Source organism: Myotis myotis, unplaced genomic scaffold, assembly GCF_014108235.1.
Source record: "Myotis myotis isolate mMyoMyo1 unplaced genomic scaffold, mMyoMyo1.p scaffold_m19_p_2, whole genome shotgun sequence".
In the NCBI taxonomy this organism is placed as follows: Eukaryota; Metazoa; Chordata; class Mammalia; order Chiroptera; family Vespertilionidae; genus Myotis; species Myotis myotis.
The window spans coordinates 8,045,944-8,060,901 of NW_023416324.1; the positions used below are offsets into that span (position 1 = coordinate 8,045,944).

The 14,958-nt window shown below is 58.7% G+C and overlaps 1 protein-coding gene across 2 annotated transcripts in view; it reads right to left on the reverse strand.

Annotated features, from left to right (window-relative positions):
* Positions 1-10,210: 10,210 nt before the first annotated feature.
* Positions 10,211-14,958, reverse strand: part of EPHA2 (EPH receptor A2) — a 28,089-nt gene continuing 23,341 nt past the window's right edge. Inside the window, exon 17 of one of the 2 annotated variants that reach the window (XM_036347192.1) lies at positions 10,211-11,361. In XM_036347192.1, the coding sequence (XP_036203085.1) occupies positions 11,256-11,361 (106 nt within the window). In that variant the 3' untranslated portion in view covers positions 10,211-11,255. The remainder of the gene's footprint in view (positions 11,362-14,958) is intronic. The other variant, XM_036347193.1, reaches the window with a different exon arrangement.

A 14,958-nucleotide genomic window follows, 5' to 3' on the forward strand; every position in this document is an offset into this window, starting at 1 on the left:
GCATTGGCTCCTTCAAGTAGACCTCACCCCTAGGAGGCACATGGAACAGGTCCTCAAAACATGGCCTTAGGGATGGGTGTTCTCGGATCCCCTGCCCAGGACAGAAAACACACATGAGGGGTCTCCCCTCAGCCCCCAGTCAGGGGGTGCCCGGGTAGGAAACCCCTTAGACCGAAGTCTCCTCCCCTCCAGGGCTGTCCCCACCCTGCTCTCTGGCTCCCTCTTTCTCAAACCCCTGACCCTATGTCCTCCGTCATCATGTCTGTCTGCCTGCCCCTGCCCCACCTTGTCCCTCTGTCTCTTTGTCTCTGTCTTTTGCGCTCTCTCTCTCTCCTCTCTGCCTTGGTCTCTTTCCCCCCCTCAGTCCCTGGCGCTCCCTCTCCCTCCCCCCACCCAGTCTGTCTCTCTTTCCCCCAGTGGCTCCAGTGGTTTGGACAAGCTCAGCTCCCTTCTGCCCAGATGACCTCACGTCCCCACCGCACACATGCGCACACACACACTGCCTGTCACGCTCAAGTACTCACACACACAGGTCTCTGGCTGGATTTCATACTGAATCTGAGGGCCCCCCGCACCCCCAGCCCCAGCCCTGGTCTACCTGGCCAGGTCCCAGGGAGGGGAAGGCCCAGGCCAGGCTTGCAGAAGGCACACTGTGCCCAGTGTCTGCACAGCAGCTCCTCACCCCTACCCATCACAGCCCTCCCATCTCCTCCTGGAGCTGAGGGGGCCGGCTCATCGGTCAGGGTCCCCCTTCCCCTTCCGCCAGCCATCACCATGGTCCCACCCTCCCCTCGGCCTTCTGCTAAGGCCGCGGCCCTGGCCTGGGAGCTGGGGACCTGGGTCCAGCTGGCTCAGCCACCAACACCCTGGGTGACCTTGGGCTCTGGCCTCAGTTTCCTCCTCTGTGAAAGGGAATCTTGACGTCAGTCTAGCTGTCCTGCGGGAAGGGTCAGAGGGGCTAATTCAGCCTGGTGCCTGGCATGCAGCAGGCACTTGGCAGTAATAGGCATGAAGAGTTTGTGGCTAGTCACCCGCCTGCCCAGCCCAGCCCCTCAGGCCCCCCAGTCGGAGCCCTGGGCACCTCTGTACTTAGCCCCCCACTGGCAGCCTGTCTCCAGGAGAACTTCCCGGCAGACTTGGGGGGTCAGAGGGAAGGGGGAGCCGGCCTCCTGCCTTCTAATTTAGATTCCTGGGTTTATGGCAGGAAGCGCAGCTAGGCGGACGCTGTAATTAAGGCGATTCCTGAGGCTGCGGGAGGAGGCCCGGAGAGGAGCCCACCGCAGGGCTGGCCCCCGCTCCTCTCTACCCTCTGCCAGTCTCAGCCTCAGGCCTCAGCAGCTCCTGCTCCCCTTCGCAGCACAGGCAAACGAGCCGGGCAGTTGCATGCCAAGGGTCACATGGCAAGTAGGGACACATGCCTGAACCACCCTTGGGGGCTCCCCTTGCCAGCTGTGGTCCAGCCCAGGGGTGCAAGGAGAGTCCAGACACGTGACCTTTTTGTTCTGTCCACCCCTAGACCCCAGGTTCCATCATCCCTGAGTCACCCCCCTACATTCCTGAGGTGTCTGGGCGGAGTCTGGCCGGGGCTATGGCAGGAGGGGCAGATCCCACCCAGGGGTCAAGACCAGGGCAGCAAGCAGCCTGGGCCTGAGCACTCTCCTTTAGGTGGCCAGGGAGGGGACCCCGGGGGGCTCAGCATCCCTGGGGACCCAGGGCTGACGCTCAAATCCTTGCTCTGCTCCTCACTGGGCGACCTCGGTCTCTCCTCTCTGAGCCTCAGTGTTCTCATCTGTACACAGGGTACAACCATCACCAGGAAGGCCACGTCTCCCTGCCCCTGGCTAGGATCCAATGAGATCCCACCAGAGCCTGTGCGTGCCTGGCACCAGCCCCGCCCTCCCCCTGGAGCCAGCCCACAGGGCCCTGTGGCCCTGGCTAAGCCTCACCCGCCCTGGACCTGCACGGTCCCCTGTAAGAGTGAGGGGCTTGAGCCGCCAGGCTCGACTCTGCGACTGCACAGGCCACTATCAGTTCAAAAGTGGGGCAGGTGTGGGTGGGGCTGTGACTTCGCTCTGGCAAGTTCGGGTATTTTTAAAAACACCTTCCAGCACAGAGTCATGAGAACAGCCAAGGTGAGGCAGGGCCCCGACTCTGCAGCTTCTCCCTTCCCAGCCGGTGGCCTCCGCTGCTGGGCTGGGCTCAGGGCTGTGACCTGAGGGCTGATGGGAGGACGCGTATGCATGTGTACGCTTGTGTGCGCGTGTGTATGTGTGCGCGCGTGTGTGCGCGTGCATGTGTGCACGTGTGTGTGTATGTGTACATGTGTGCACATGTGCATGTGGTGGGCAGGGGGAGCTACTGAGAGGCAGGGATAAAGGGGCAGGGCTACCTTATAGGCTCAGGGCAGAGCCAGGGCCCAGCCTAGCCCCTCCCCCTGCAGTGAACACTGAGGGGTATCTGGGTCTGGGTAGCAGATATGGATCAGGGTCGGGGTGGGAGGGGGTGCCAGGCATTCCTGAAGCTGGGGAGAAAGGGGACTTTGTTGCCTGAAACTGAGCCACCCCCGGCCTCCTCTTATGCCCAGGCACTCTGCCAAGGATGGAGAAACCCACTTTGGTGACAGTGGGGGTGCCAAGGCCTTTCCTGAAGCGCCCCCCGCCCCCACCTAGCTGTCCCCAATCAGCCGAGCCTCCTCCCAGCCTCACCAGACCCTTCAAAGGAGCCCAAGAACAGATGGAGGTTGGGGTGGTGTTAGGCCTGGGCATACCCTGCCCCACCCCCAGCGGGGATGGGGGGGAGGGCTGATGGCTTGGAGCAGCATGGGGCCCCTCACACCATCTCCTCCAGCCCTCACAACAATCCTGCGAAGGGCTACTGTTAATCCCGTTTTATGGACCAATAAACAGAGGCTCAGCGAGGGGAGGGCATGCAGGTTGGTGGCAAAGGAGGAACTGCAAATCACGCCGCCTGACCTCAGAGCTTGAGCCTTGGGGAGTCCTGCTCCCGCCTTCCTTAGGGACCCTGGGAGGAGGGGCCACCTGGCCATCCCCAAGCCAGGCCTCGCTCTCTGAGTGCCTGCCCAGAGTGGCCAGGTCTGGGGTTGCTGCAGGCCACCACCTTCCAGGTGTCAAGATCAGACGGCCCACAGCGTAGACCAGGTGGCTCTCAGGAGGTGCCTAATACGTGCTCACTGAGGCATGGCGACAAGTCCTGTCCCCCTTTAGGCCTCAGCCCCCATCGGCGCCCTGAGGCCTTTGCTCCCAGGTCTGTCTCTCAGGGCCTTTGCCTTCTCTGGCTCCCACTGGGCTTGCTGCCTCCCCCCAAGGCCCTTAGGTCTCCCGGACCTCTCTTCCTCATCTCACAGGCTGACGGTCAGGGTTCTGCCTGCAGCCCCTCATCATAGGCGCCAGCCCGTGATCTGCGGGTGACGGTGGGGGCGGGGGGGGTGTAGGGAGGGGGAAGCATGGTGCTTGGAACCCTTTTATCTCTGTTGTCCCACTTGCTGGGAGCCCAGAGAGGAGGGCTGGGAACACGGGGGCAGTGACTGGGGGCAGCAGGGTTTCTAGCCTGACCTAGGGCCCAGCTGGCGGAGATGGCGGGCTCTGGAATGCAGGACCTCTGGCTGTCCCCGCCCTCGGCCGCCTGTCATTCACTGCAGACAGGGTTAAAACACAAAGCGGCCGCCTTTGTCCCTAGCCCATGCTTAACAGGATTGGGCGGGGGTGGGGAATGGGCCTCTGGTGGGGCACTTCCCTCTCCAAGGCCACAAAGACGCCCAGTGGCATCACGCTGCCCCCTGCTGTGATGTCAGAGGCCACCACAATGGGCCTTTCCAGACAGATGGCTAGGCCTGGGGTGGGTGGGGGCGGGGCAGGAGCACCTGCATCCTTGGTGGAGGGCCAGGCGAGCAGTGGCGCGGTCTCACAGATGGCCTGGCCGGCAACACTCAGATAACACTTAGCGAATTAGAAGTCAGCACTTAGATAACTTTTTTTTTATAAGGGGACAGCACAATTTTGCAAAAAATGACATTTTCTTGCCCATCCTCCCCTCCCCATAGTGAAGAACCATAGAGCTGCCTCTGGTGCCCACCCTTAGGCTAAAAATAAAATCCTTAACATTGCAACAAGGCCCCTGGTTCAGACCCCGACCCACCCCTGCAGCCTTGACCCTCCCTGCTGTCTGGGTCCTGCTCTCAAATCTGCAGCGTCGCTGGCCTTCCTTCAGCTTCCAAGCTGAGCACCCTTCATCCTTCCCCTATCGCCTCATCCTTCAAGTCAGCTCAGACACCACCTCCTCCAGGAAGCCTTCCCTGACCTGCCCAGGCTGAGTTGCTCTTTCTCCGGGTCCCACAGTCCTCATGCTGCTCAAGCCACTGCATTTATCTTTTGAGGAATCTCCATGCTCCCATGGTCTCTCTCCCTGTCAGACTGGGCAGGTCAATCTGTGGGTTCTCTCACTCCCCACCCTCTCTCTGGCACCAAGCACCATGCGTTGGTTCCATCTTCAAATATGTGGTGGCACCCTGGGTCAGGTCTGGGGATCCAGGAGCCACGAAACAGGTCTGTCCTTGCCCTCAGGGAACTGGCCACCAGCAGAAGGTCAAGGGGTCAAGGACAGACAGTTATCATCTCATGTGAGCCCTTAGCTGCAAAAGTGCACGAAGGACACATGGTAGGGTCAGGGGTGCCCTTGAGACGGGTGGTGGGCGGACCCTCTCAGGCTGTGACGGAGGAGCTGAAAGGCAGGGGGAAGCTGGCGGGCTGTGCCCAGGGTGCGGAGGCTGTGGTGGCACACAAGACCCTTGGTGCCCAGCTCATTCACTCTGAAGCCCGTCCATGTGGGGGGGGGCTCTGGAGCTAGGTGCCAGGTTCAAATCCTGCCTCTGCCACTCCAGCTTCGGGGCTTTGGGGCAAGCCCTTCCCTTCTCTAGGCCTCCTGGTCACGTGACCAAATAGAATGGCATCCCAATTGGGACATGGAGTGAAAGGGGACACTCCTACTAAGTACACAGAACAAGGGACCTAAACCAGGTACTGAGCCAATGGGGTACATAGACAATCCCCCCACCAAGGGATGGACAATAAGCATGCCTGTCCATAGAGTTCTTTATTATTATTATTTATTGTTATTGATTTCAGAGAGGAAGGGAGAGGGAGAGATAGAAACATCCATGATGAAAGTCATTGATCAGCTGCCTCCTGCATGCCCCCTACCAGAGACCTAGCCCGCAACCCAGGCAAGTGCCCTTGGCCGGATTCGAACCTGGGACCCTTCAGTCCACAGGCCAATACTCTATCCACTGAGCCAAACTGGTTAGGGCCATAGAGTTCTCGAAGAAAGTTCTAGGGAGAAGAGGACTGGGCTGCTCAGGGGAGTGAGAGGGACAGACGGACACACATCTGCTCCAGCCCTGAGGGTCCGGGTGCTGGAATGGGGCATGGGGAGTGGGGCTGATTTTCCCAAACCGGTGGCAGCAGGGGTGGTTCTGGGGGTTCTTGGAGAGGGGGAGGTTTGAGCTGGGCCTGGGTGTGGAGTTTGGGGCAGTGGTCAGGGTAGCTGTATCCCCGGGATGTTGGGGGTGTAACTGCTCATGCCCAGATGCTGAAATAGGTCTGCCTGGCCCCTGAGGCCTGCTCCTGGGGGACCCCTCCCCCCAGCAGGAGACCTGGCTGCCTAGCTATGCCAGACCAATGTGGAAACTGCATCTGTCTGTCCAGGCTACCGAGGCTGCTGGGGAATGTGATGAGGCTGCTGAAATGGGGTCCAGGCCCAGAGGGAGAGGGGCCCCCACCCCTGGTAGGGCGGGGTGTGCCACAGCTTCCCAGAAACCCGGTCTGGTTCTGCTGGCAGAGACTGGCTGACAAGGTTTGCCTGGAAACCAGACCCCGAGGGGCTGGAGTGGGGCCTGCTGCCTGGGGAGAGGGCGTAGGAGTGGGGAGCAGGCGCATCTGTGTGGGGGCAGGAGTCCCTCATGCTGCCAGGATGGACTTCCTCGAGCCTCCATGTTACAAAGGGATACACTGAGAGCCAGAGACACCGAGGGTCCCATAGCAACGTCAACAGGAGGTACCCAATAAAGCCTGCCCGCCTTCTCCAGCCCAAGAGTCTTCCTGCTGCCCTGCTTCCCAAGAACCCCGAGGACCCCCAAATGCCACAGCAGCAGGCAGAGCTGCTCGGTCACCTCCTAGCTGTGGGATCTTGCTCTGATACCATAACCACACAGCCGCAGTGTCCCCATCTGTAAAACGAGGATAAATCCATGTCTTGCAGGGTCATTATGATCCTTCAATAAGACAATGTGAGTGTCAGGCTTGGAACGCTGACTGGCACATAGTAGGTATTCAGAAACACTGGGTCCCTTCTCCCTCACTGTCTGTGCGGTGCCAGCCAGCCAGTGGGAGCCAGGTGTCGGCGTAGCAAGTGGCCCCAACACCACCCAGCGTCTTGGGACACTAAACAATCTGGCTTCATGTGGCCCCACTGGGCCCTCAGGCTCCCCCATTCATTTGTCTATTGAGGGCCTACTGGGTGTCAGACACTGTTCTGGGGAGAGGGCGATGGAGAGGTGAAGCAGTCGCCCGTTCATTCACCCTTTGCACTAGCAGCACCCGCTGTGTGCCAGGCCTTATCCTCCCACCTGGGCCACAGCTAGAAGTGGGGGAGGGGCCTGGAGCTTGCCCACTCCTCCAGGATTTGCTAATTAAATAGGAAATCCAAGGCTGCTGCCCGGTGATACTGTTTTAACTTGCCACCCAGACTGGGAGCAGCGGATAAAGGGGCGACTCCCGACCAGGCACCCTCCTAATTGCTGCCTTCATCTCCTTCAGGGCTTTGTTGGTGCATCAAAGGGCTGCCAAGGTCCCCGCAGCTCAGAGCCCAGGGCGGGCTGTGGGCTGCAGGCCCACTTCTCAGCTCAGACAACTGAGGTCAGAGATGAAGGTTCTGCTTAGGGTGGGAACAAGAGCAAGGCTGGTGTCATGGGGCTGCTCCTGACGAGACAGTCAGGGCCAGAGTGGCTTTGGGCTTGTCCTGGTCAAACGGGGGGACTCAGGCCCTATCCCCGGAGGTCTGGAGTATGGGGGGCAGGGACAGGCTCTTCTGGGGACACCTCTCCCCTCCCCTGATGGACTCCTACTTGACCTTGGCCTCAGCTTGGATGGCTCCTCTTCCTACAGGAAGCCCACCTAAACCTTTCAGGCTGAATCGGGTGTCCTCTGGCTCCTATAACACCCTCCCCCTCTTAGCCTGGGTCCCGTTGCCACTGTCGCCCCCTCCCGCCTGAGAGCTCCAGGAGGGCAGAGGGAGCCTTTTTCATCTCTGTGGCCCCCGTGCCCACCTGGCGCGGAGCAGACGCCCACTGCGGAAGGGAGTCAAGCAGCAAGCTCGCCTCCATCCTCTCCTCTCCCTCCCCAATCTGGGGGCCTGGGTCGTGGGGCACCGTGGCATCTGGAGACCTCGGGCAGGTTACAGGGCCTTGGTTCCCCCAGAACCAGCGCTTCTCGGACCGCATCTACGGAGGCGTCCCGGATAGAGAGGACAGCATGTCCTGATTTGGCCGCGGAGAGCGGCAGGTGGAAAACCAGTTTGTTAGGGCCTCTGCGGCCGGGGGCTCCTGGCCCTGCCGTGCGTGAGCTGGGTGGCTCCGTCAAGCTACTTAACCTCTGTGTGCCTCCGTGTTCAAATCTGTAAAATGCTAAGAATGGTGCCCGCCTGGAAGGGCTGTTGGAAGGATTAAGTGAGTAAACACGGTAAGCACTTAGAGCAGTGGGTGGCGCCCAGGAAGGCCTGTGTAAGTGTTTGCTGATGCCCGGTCTCCAATTCAAGCAACACATTCCTGCTGCTCCGGGTTTGTTTGCTGGGTTTTTTTCTTGTTAACTTGGTTACTAGTACTGTGGCTAGGTTTCTCCAATGTGGGAAACACACACACACACACACACACACACACACACACACACACTTTGTAACCCTTTCTGCACTTCCTTTCTTCGGAAGGGTATCGCTAGGTCCAGCCCTCACTTGAAGTGGCGGGGAATTCACCTGCTGCAGGGGGCACCCCCGTGGGTTATTTGGAATTACTGTGAAAGGAAGACTTGTCTGGTCTCCCCATTTATTTATTTCCTCAATCACTATGTATAGCAGCATGGACGTGTGGCAATTTCTTTCCTACTTTGGGTTATAATCTAATTCCATGTCATCTGTTGTTCAATCTGGTCTCGGTTTGGCCGTGTGGGATCGCCTCCAGGTTGCCTCCTGTGTCTGACATCCCCCCAACGGCTTATTTTCTGAGCGTTTCCTTCCTCTCCAGAACTGCAAGATGCTCTAGACGCCTTTTCTCTTTCCCCTGCCTCGGCGGGAGGATCAGTCATTTCTCTAAGGAGCCGTGGTTCCTTGTATGGAGAGTGGCGTTTAGGAACCAAGATCTGCTGCCTGGGCGTCACTGCTTCTAGGGAACAGAGCTAGGTTCGTTCGAATATTTTTTTTAAATTAAGTTTCCCCTCTTGGCAATTGTGGGGTCTGTTGGAAGCTCCAGACAGCTGCCCGGCCTGTGAGTACAGACCCCGTCTACAGCTCACAAGGCCTGAGCAATCTCACGTGCCCTAGGAGGGCCTTGTGGCTACCGGGGATCTGAGAGAGGAGCACATGCCGTCGCCTTCCCCCTGCTGAGCCCCTGCCTGTGTCCACTCCTGCTCACCAGTGGGGCCACTGGGTGGCTGAGTTGCCTTGGCAATGGGTCTCAGGCCTGGCCTTGCAGCCCAGGCTTGCTCCCTGCTGAAATGACAGCTCTGTCAGCAGTGGTGGCAGCAGCCACAGCCCAGTAACAAAGCCACGTTCTCACACGGGCAGGCCCGGCAATTTAGGTCCCAGGAAGGCCTGACTCAGCCCCATGCCCAGCGCACCCCTGTGGCCCAGCGCTAATGGGAGGAAGGCCTGGTGAGCTGGTCCCTGCACTCCCTCACCTTCCCCAACCCCAGCCCTGCTCGACACTGCCCAACTCATTGATGCTCAGTGGGCCAGGACCAAGAGCTGGCTCCCCACGGAGGCAGCCCCCCTGCAGTGGCCAGGTGGCTGGCCTGGAGACCCCAAGGCAAGCTGAGGGAGGGCCCAGAATGTCTCCTCTGTCTCCCCATAGGCTAGGAGTCAGGCCTCTACCAGTGACTTCTGTCTGGGGCGCAGTAATGGTGCCTCACCCTGTTTAAAATCTTCCGTGGCTCCCCATTGCCCTCAGCTTAAAAGTCCCGCTCCTAGATCTGCCTTACAAGGCCCTGGAGACCCCTTCGGCTCCCACGTCTACTCTAATAATAACAGATTGTTCGTGCTTTCCCTTGCACAATCACATGGTTTCACACAGCCATAATTTACTTTGCCTGCGTCGCCCTCTTCACTGGTTAATTCCTCATTGTCCCTGAGGTCTCAGCTCTGGGTCACCTCCTCCAGCAAGCCTTCCTCCTGCGCCTCAGGTCATCTCTGCTCACCGGGTCGTGTCCCTGGTCACCTGTGGACCACAACTTCCTAAGGTGTGAACAACCTCTGGCATTCAGGGCAGCAACCTGGTGTAGTAGAGAGGGCTCAGGATTTGAAATCGGGTCTCCGGCTTCCCTCAAGGCCTCTGCTCCTTCCCGCTGTGTGATTAAAGCGAGTCACTGCACGTCTCTGAGCCTTCATCTTCTCTTCTGTGAGAAAAGCCTCTAATTGGGATTTCCGGCCCTGCTTTCAATTTTGGCTTCTGTCTCCAACTTGCTGGGTGGCCTTGGGCGAGCCCTGTCACTGGACCCAGCCTCACTTTTCCTCTTCTGTAAAATGGGGCTACCCATAAAACTCCAAGTGCTGAGGCTCCAACAAGCCAACGCTTGTGAAAATCCTTTGTAAACCTCAGAGCCCAACATGGACAGTTGAAGAATGTATTTCAACAGCTCCGTGGAGATGTGTAGGAGGGGGCCCATGGCTGTTCTCCCGTCTCCCAGCCCCCCACAAGCCTGCAGATCAAAGGTGACAGAGGCCTGTTGGCATGGAGGCTGGGCTTGGCTGGGCCTGCTCCCTGGCTCCCTGCCCACCTCCCACCCACCCCCACTCCCAGGGTTACATGACATGTGTGCCTTGCGAAAGAAGCTGTTTAAATACTCAGCGTGGGGGCGACCCTTCACCCCCCCCACTTCCAACACAGAAGGCCTCTCTTCCCCTCTGCCCCTCCAAAACTCAAAAACCAAGGTCAGTTTGATCCATCTGCAACTTTATTCCAGAGCAGAAATAAGTCATTTCCTAACAATAAATATAAAAAAATAATAATAAATTAAGGTTCGAAAAAAAAACAACTCCCCACAAAACAGAATCGTTAACACTGACGGAGTCATGAATGTTGTCTAAGGAGGCGAGAGATGGATGGACCAGCCCCCCGCCTAGGAATGTCTGACACACCGTCCTCGGCCCCAAGCCCTAGCCGGGCCCCTTGTCACACACACATTCTCTCCACAAAGTACAAAATATATATTTTTAAAAACCTCAGCACAACCGAGCATCCTGTGAGGGCCCTGGGGAAGCAAGGGTTTGGCCCCTGGGGGCTGAGGACAGGGCCTGCAGAAGGCACCGTGGTCCGCAAACTGCGGCTCTCGAGCCACATGCGGCTCTTTGGTCCCTTGAGTGTGGATCTTCCACAGAAAACCACGTGCGGGTGCGCACGTACAGTGCGATTGAAACTTCGTGGCCCACGCGCAGAAGTCGGTATTTTGTGGAAGAGCCACACTCACGGGGCCAAAGAGCCGCATGTGGCTCGCGAGCCGCAGTTTGCAGACCGCTGCACTAGAAGATGGGGAACAACTCTGGGCCTCTCCCAGCTGAGCGTGCTGTCTGTCCTCTGCTCGTGAGTGGGTGGGGCGTGAGGTACCCTGTTCCCGCGGCCACTCACCTCCCGAGACGGCGAGAGGGAGGCCGGTTTGGAAATGCCCCACGTGTATGTCCCACGGCCTTGGCGGGCCCCTGCCCAGGAGCTGGGACCACGGCGGTGCCTGCTAAGTGCTTGGCTGCTGTCCTTTGCGGGCGAAGCACCCCGGCCCGGATCCCTGAGCACCTCCTCAGTTCAGTTCAGGCCAAGCTGTCCGCTAGACACCCACCCTGCCCCCAGCAGAGGCCTCAGGGTGGCATCCGTAAGAAACAACTGGAAATAAATAAGGTCCCTGGCGCCAGGCGCAGAGCTGGCAGGGAGGCCACTGTTTCTTCAAGTATTCTTGGCCGAGGGGGGCGCGAGGCCCCGTTGGAGCTCAGATGGGGATCCCCACTGTGTTCACTTGCTCCTTGAGTCCCAGCAGGCTGTAGGCGATGCGCTTCTGGTGGCCGGGCAGCCGCACCCCAATCTTCTTGATGTCACTGTGGGTGGGAGGGAGAGAGGGTGGGTCAGGGGCTGGGAGAGGTGGGCAGCTATGGGAGGGGGGCTGAGTGGGGAGAGAAGAGGGGGCCTTGGGGGCCTGGTGGGGCAGAGGCCTGACGGAAGGATCGACATCCTGAAAGCATGCTGACTTCGACAAAAATAAAAAAATGACAGAAAAGCCAACTCTGTTTTTTTTCTTTAAGTCAAATCTGCAGGATCATCTGTGAAGTACTAGTGGGTGCTCTTTTCACGCTCATTTGGTAGATTGGAAAACTGAGGCTCAGAGAGGGAAAGTGACTTGCCCAAAGTCACACAGCTGGGAGGTGGAAGAGCTGGGAACCAAACCAGCTGTGAACACTGCATTCCCTCCCCTACCTCGGGTCTGTCCCGAGTGTCCCCAGCTAAGGCCTCCTGCCCAGGCAGCGCTGATGCCGTCCCCAGGGGCAGGGACGCTCGAAGGCTGTTGTTCAAAGGTCTCTTTCCAGCCCCCCCCCCTTTCACCCCACTCCCTCCAAGTCCTCCCTGCTGCCAACTGACCACGGAAATACTTGCTGAGGGACCACCAAGGGTTATCGCCCTGCTGGTCTCTAATGGGAGGGGCTTACGCGTCACCTGAGGCAGGGGTTTCCCCTTTAGGACCCTCAATTTCCCACCAGTAAAATGAAATAATAGTGTCTAACTGGGGGTGGGAGACCCCGAAACCGGTGGCGGCATGGGTACCAGATAGAAAGGTGTGCCCATCGTCCCCCTCCCCCACAGCCCTTCCCATGCGGCCTCCATCCCCTTGTAAAACCACTTCTGCTCCGAGCCCGGGAGCAGGACGGCTCTTGCTCACTCTGGGAGTCTCCTCCTCCGCCGTCCTCACCCACCAGCCCAAACCCATGAAAACACCCAGGTTTTTATGGGCCGTCTCCTGGCTGTAACTGGAGCTAATTATATGGTGCAAGTTCCTATTTGCAATTCCGGAGACGTGACTTTCCCACTGGCGCTGGGAACCCTCAGAGGAGTGCTGAGCAGGGAGTGCAGACCCAGGTGGGTGGAGAGGGTGGCTCAGGGACTGGCGGCTCCCACTGCAGCAGGAAGGCCAGGAGTCAGACATCTGGGAGAACTTCCTACCCTTTTACTCTACTGTGCACCCAGCGTGTCATATGCATGGTACCCACGCAGTCCCCACAGTGGGGAACCCAAAACCGAGACTCAAAGACGAAACCTAATTGGAACAAGGTCTCCTGCTAGGAAGTGGCCAATGTGGGACTTGCGCGCAGGTGTGACAGCGGAGCCCAAGCTGGGGACCCTGCAGCTGGCTGGCAACAGGAGACACCCCCGGACCTGTCTCCTCTCTCCGCATCTCCATGCCTCCCTCCGGTCAGTCTGCCCTCCCCTGGCTCCCGTTTCTAACCTAAACAGTTGAGGGGTTTTACAAACAAGAGCTGTTTTCCCCACCCCTGTAGGTTTCACAGTGTGGCTCCCGGAGAAACATCTGCACCGCCCGGGAAAGAGGGAGGGGCCTGGGCCCACCTCCAGACTCCCTGGCCTTGCAGCTCTGCCGTGGGGCCGGGAGCCTGCATTTTGCCAGCCCTCAGAGACCCTGGTGCATGGTTTAAAAACCAGGGGGTTGCTTTTCGTCCGACATCTCATCGAGGCAGCAGTGGTAGCCATTGCTCCCGCCTAAGACGGTAAGAAGCAGAAAGGTTCCGGAAAGTCGGCCAAGACAGATAGAGACCGGAGAACAAATCTGGGGCAAGGCCAAAAAGAAGACATGGGCCAAGGGCAAAGCGCAGGACAAGCTCAACAACCTGGTCTTGTTTGACAAAGCAACTGTGACAAACTTAGCAGGGAAGCTCCCAACTACCAGCTGTGCCCCAGCTGCTGTCTCTGAGACGGAGACCCCGCTCCTTGGCCAGGGCAGCCTGCGGGGTCCTTAGTACAGGCCTCACTAAACTAGCCCCAAGCACAGAGCTCAAGTAAAGTGCCCCAGCATCTCCAGGAGAGGGGGTGCCCCAGCTGCTGGGGAAGATGCAGGAACAGCAGGTCCCACCAGCTAGGCATTTTGAAAAATAAAACTTATTAAATTAAAAAAAGAACCAGTGAGGCACGGGAGCTGTAGGAGGACAATGGCTGGGCCCATCCCCTCATCCCGATGCCCTCCTGAGGTCTAGGATAGGCCTGGTACACAGTAGGTCCTTAAGGAAGGAGTGTCTGATGAATGGATGAATGGATGGATGGATGGATGGATGGATGGATGGATGGATGGATGAATACTTTAGTGGATGCTGATTCACTGCCCAAGCTGCCTTGGGCCTGTCTCCCGCATTGGTGTGTGGTCCATGGGACAGGGTGGGAGCTGAGGTTGCTTCCGAGGCCCGTCTAGGAGGCAAAAGCCCTGGGCTGGGAGGCAGGAGGCCCAATTCCAGTCCAGGACTCCACCCAAGCCCTGGGCCGTCCTGTCCTGTCCTGTTTTCAGCCCTCAGCGTCTTTACATGTAAATGGGAGGCTCTGATGAGATGCTTCTGAGCCCCCTGCCCCAGCCCCATTCTCTTTCAACACAACGCCCCCAAGCCTCCCTCCCCTGCCTCCTTCCCTAAGTAGAGACACACCAGCTTCTGTTTCCCCCTCGGGGATCCAGGGCAGTCACTCCCATCACCGGGAGGAGGACACACAGGACCGAGGCCACCTTCTTCCTGAGTGCTCGCAATGCCAGCCCTGGCCCTGGACAATTCAAAGGCCACACCTCCCCAGGAAACACCTGGACGCAAGGAGCGGGGAATGAGAAATGGCCTCACACCCCGATCAGTCATTCACGCAGCAGACATCCCATCGGCGCCAGGCCGAGGCTGAGGGCACGCGGACACCATAAGACCCTCACAGGATGCTGTGTGCAGCAGCCTCAGACACTGGGCAGGGCCTTTTGAGAGGATGAACACTTTTCTGGGGTGCAAAGCCACCACCTCATTAGCTTCTCAAGGCCATTGAGAGCCACTGGTCTAGCTGGAAACTCAGTGGCTCCCAAATAACAACGCGCTGAGTGCTCAAGCTGAGGGGAGGTGGTCACCATGGGAGCACGGAAACGTGCAGCCAGCCCCTTGGGACAGACAGGCCTAGGAAGCAGGGAGGCCAAAGGACTGGGGACGACCTTGAGGCCTAAATCCAGCCCCCATGGAGAAAGAGCGGAATTCTCCCGAGACCAGCTCAGTGCCTCCCACCGGGATCCACGCATGTGCAGACAGCCTTCAGGTTGAGAAAGTGCTTGCGATCCCCATCTGTCTCGTTTATTTGAAGGAAAGAAGGAGGCAGTGGTGCTGTGAGTCACGCAGACCCCAGCTCTGAGCACCAACGGGTTGGTGGGAGGGGGAAGGAGCGTGGAATGACTTCCTGCCTTTATCCAGGCCTTTTCAAAACACAGCACACATGCACACACACAGAGCCTCCATCCATCCAAGATAGCCGTGTCCGGCTCGTGGGAAAGGAATTGGCCGAGGAGCACCCCGGGCTATTTCGGGAAGCCTTTGAGAGCATGTTTCCTGTAAGCACTTCTCTTGCCCTTGGCCCTGCTCGCCCAGAAGAGAAGCTGTGCTGTCCTCTGTCCTTGGGGGGAG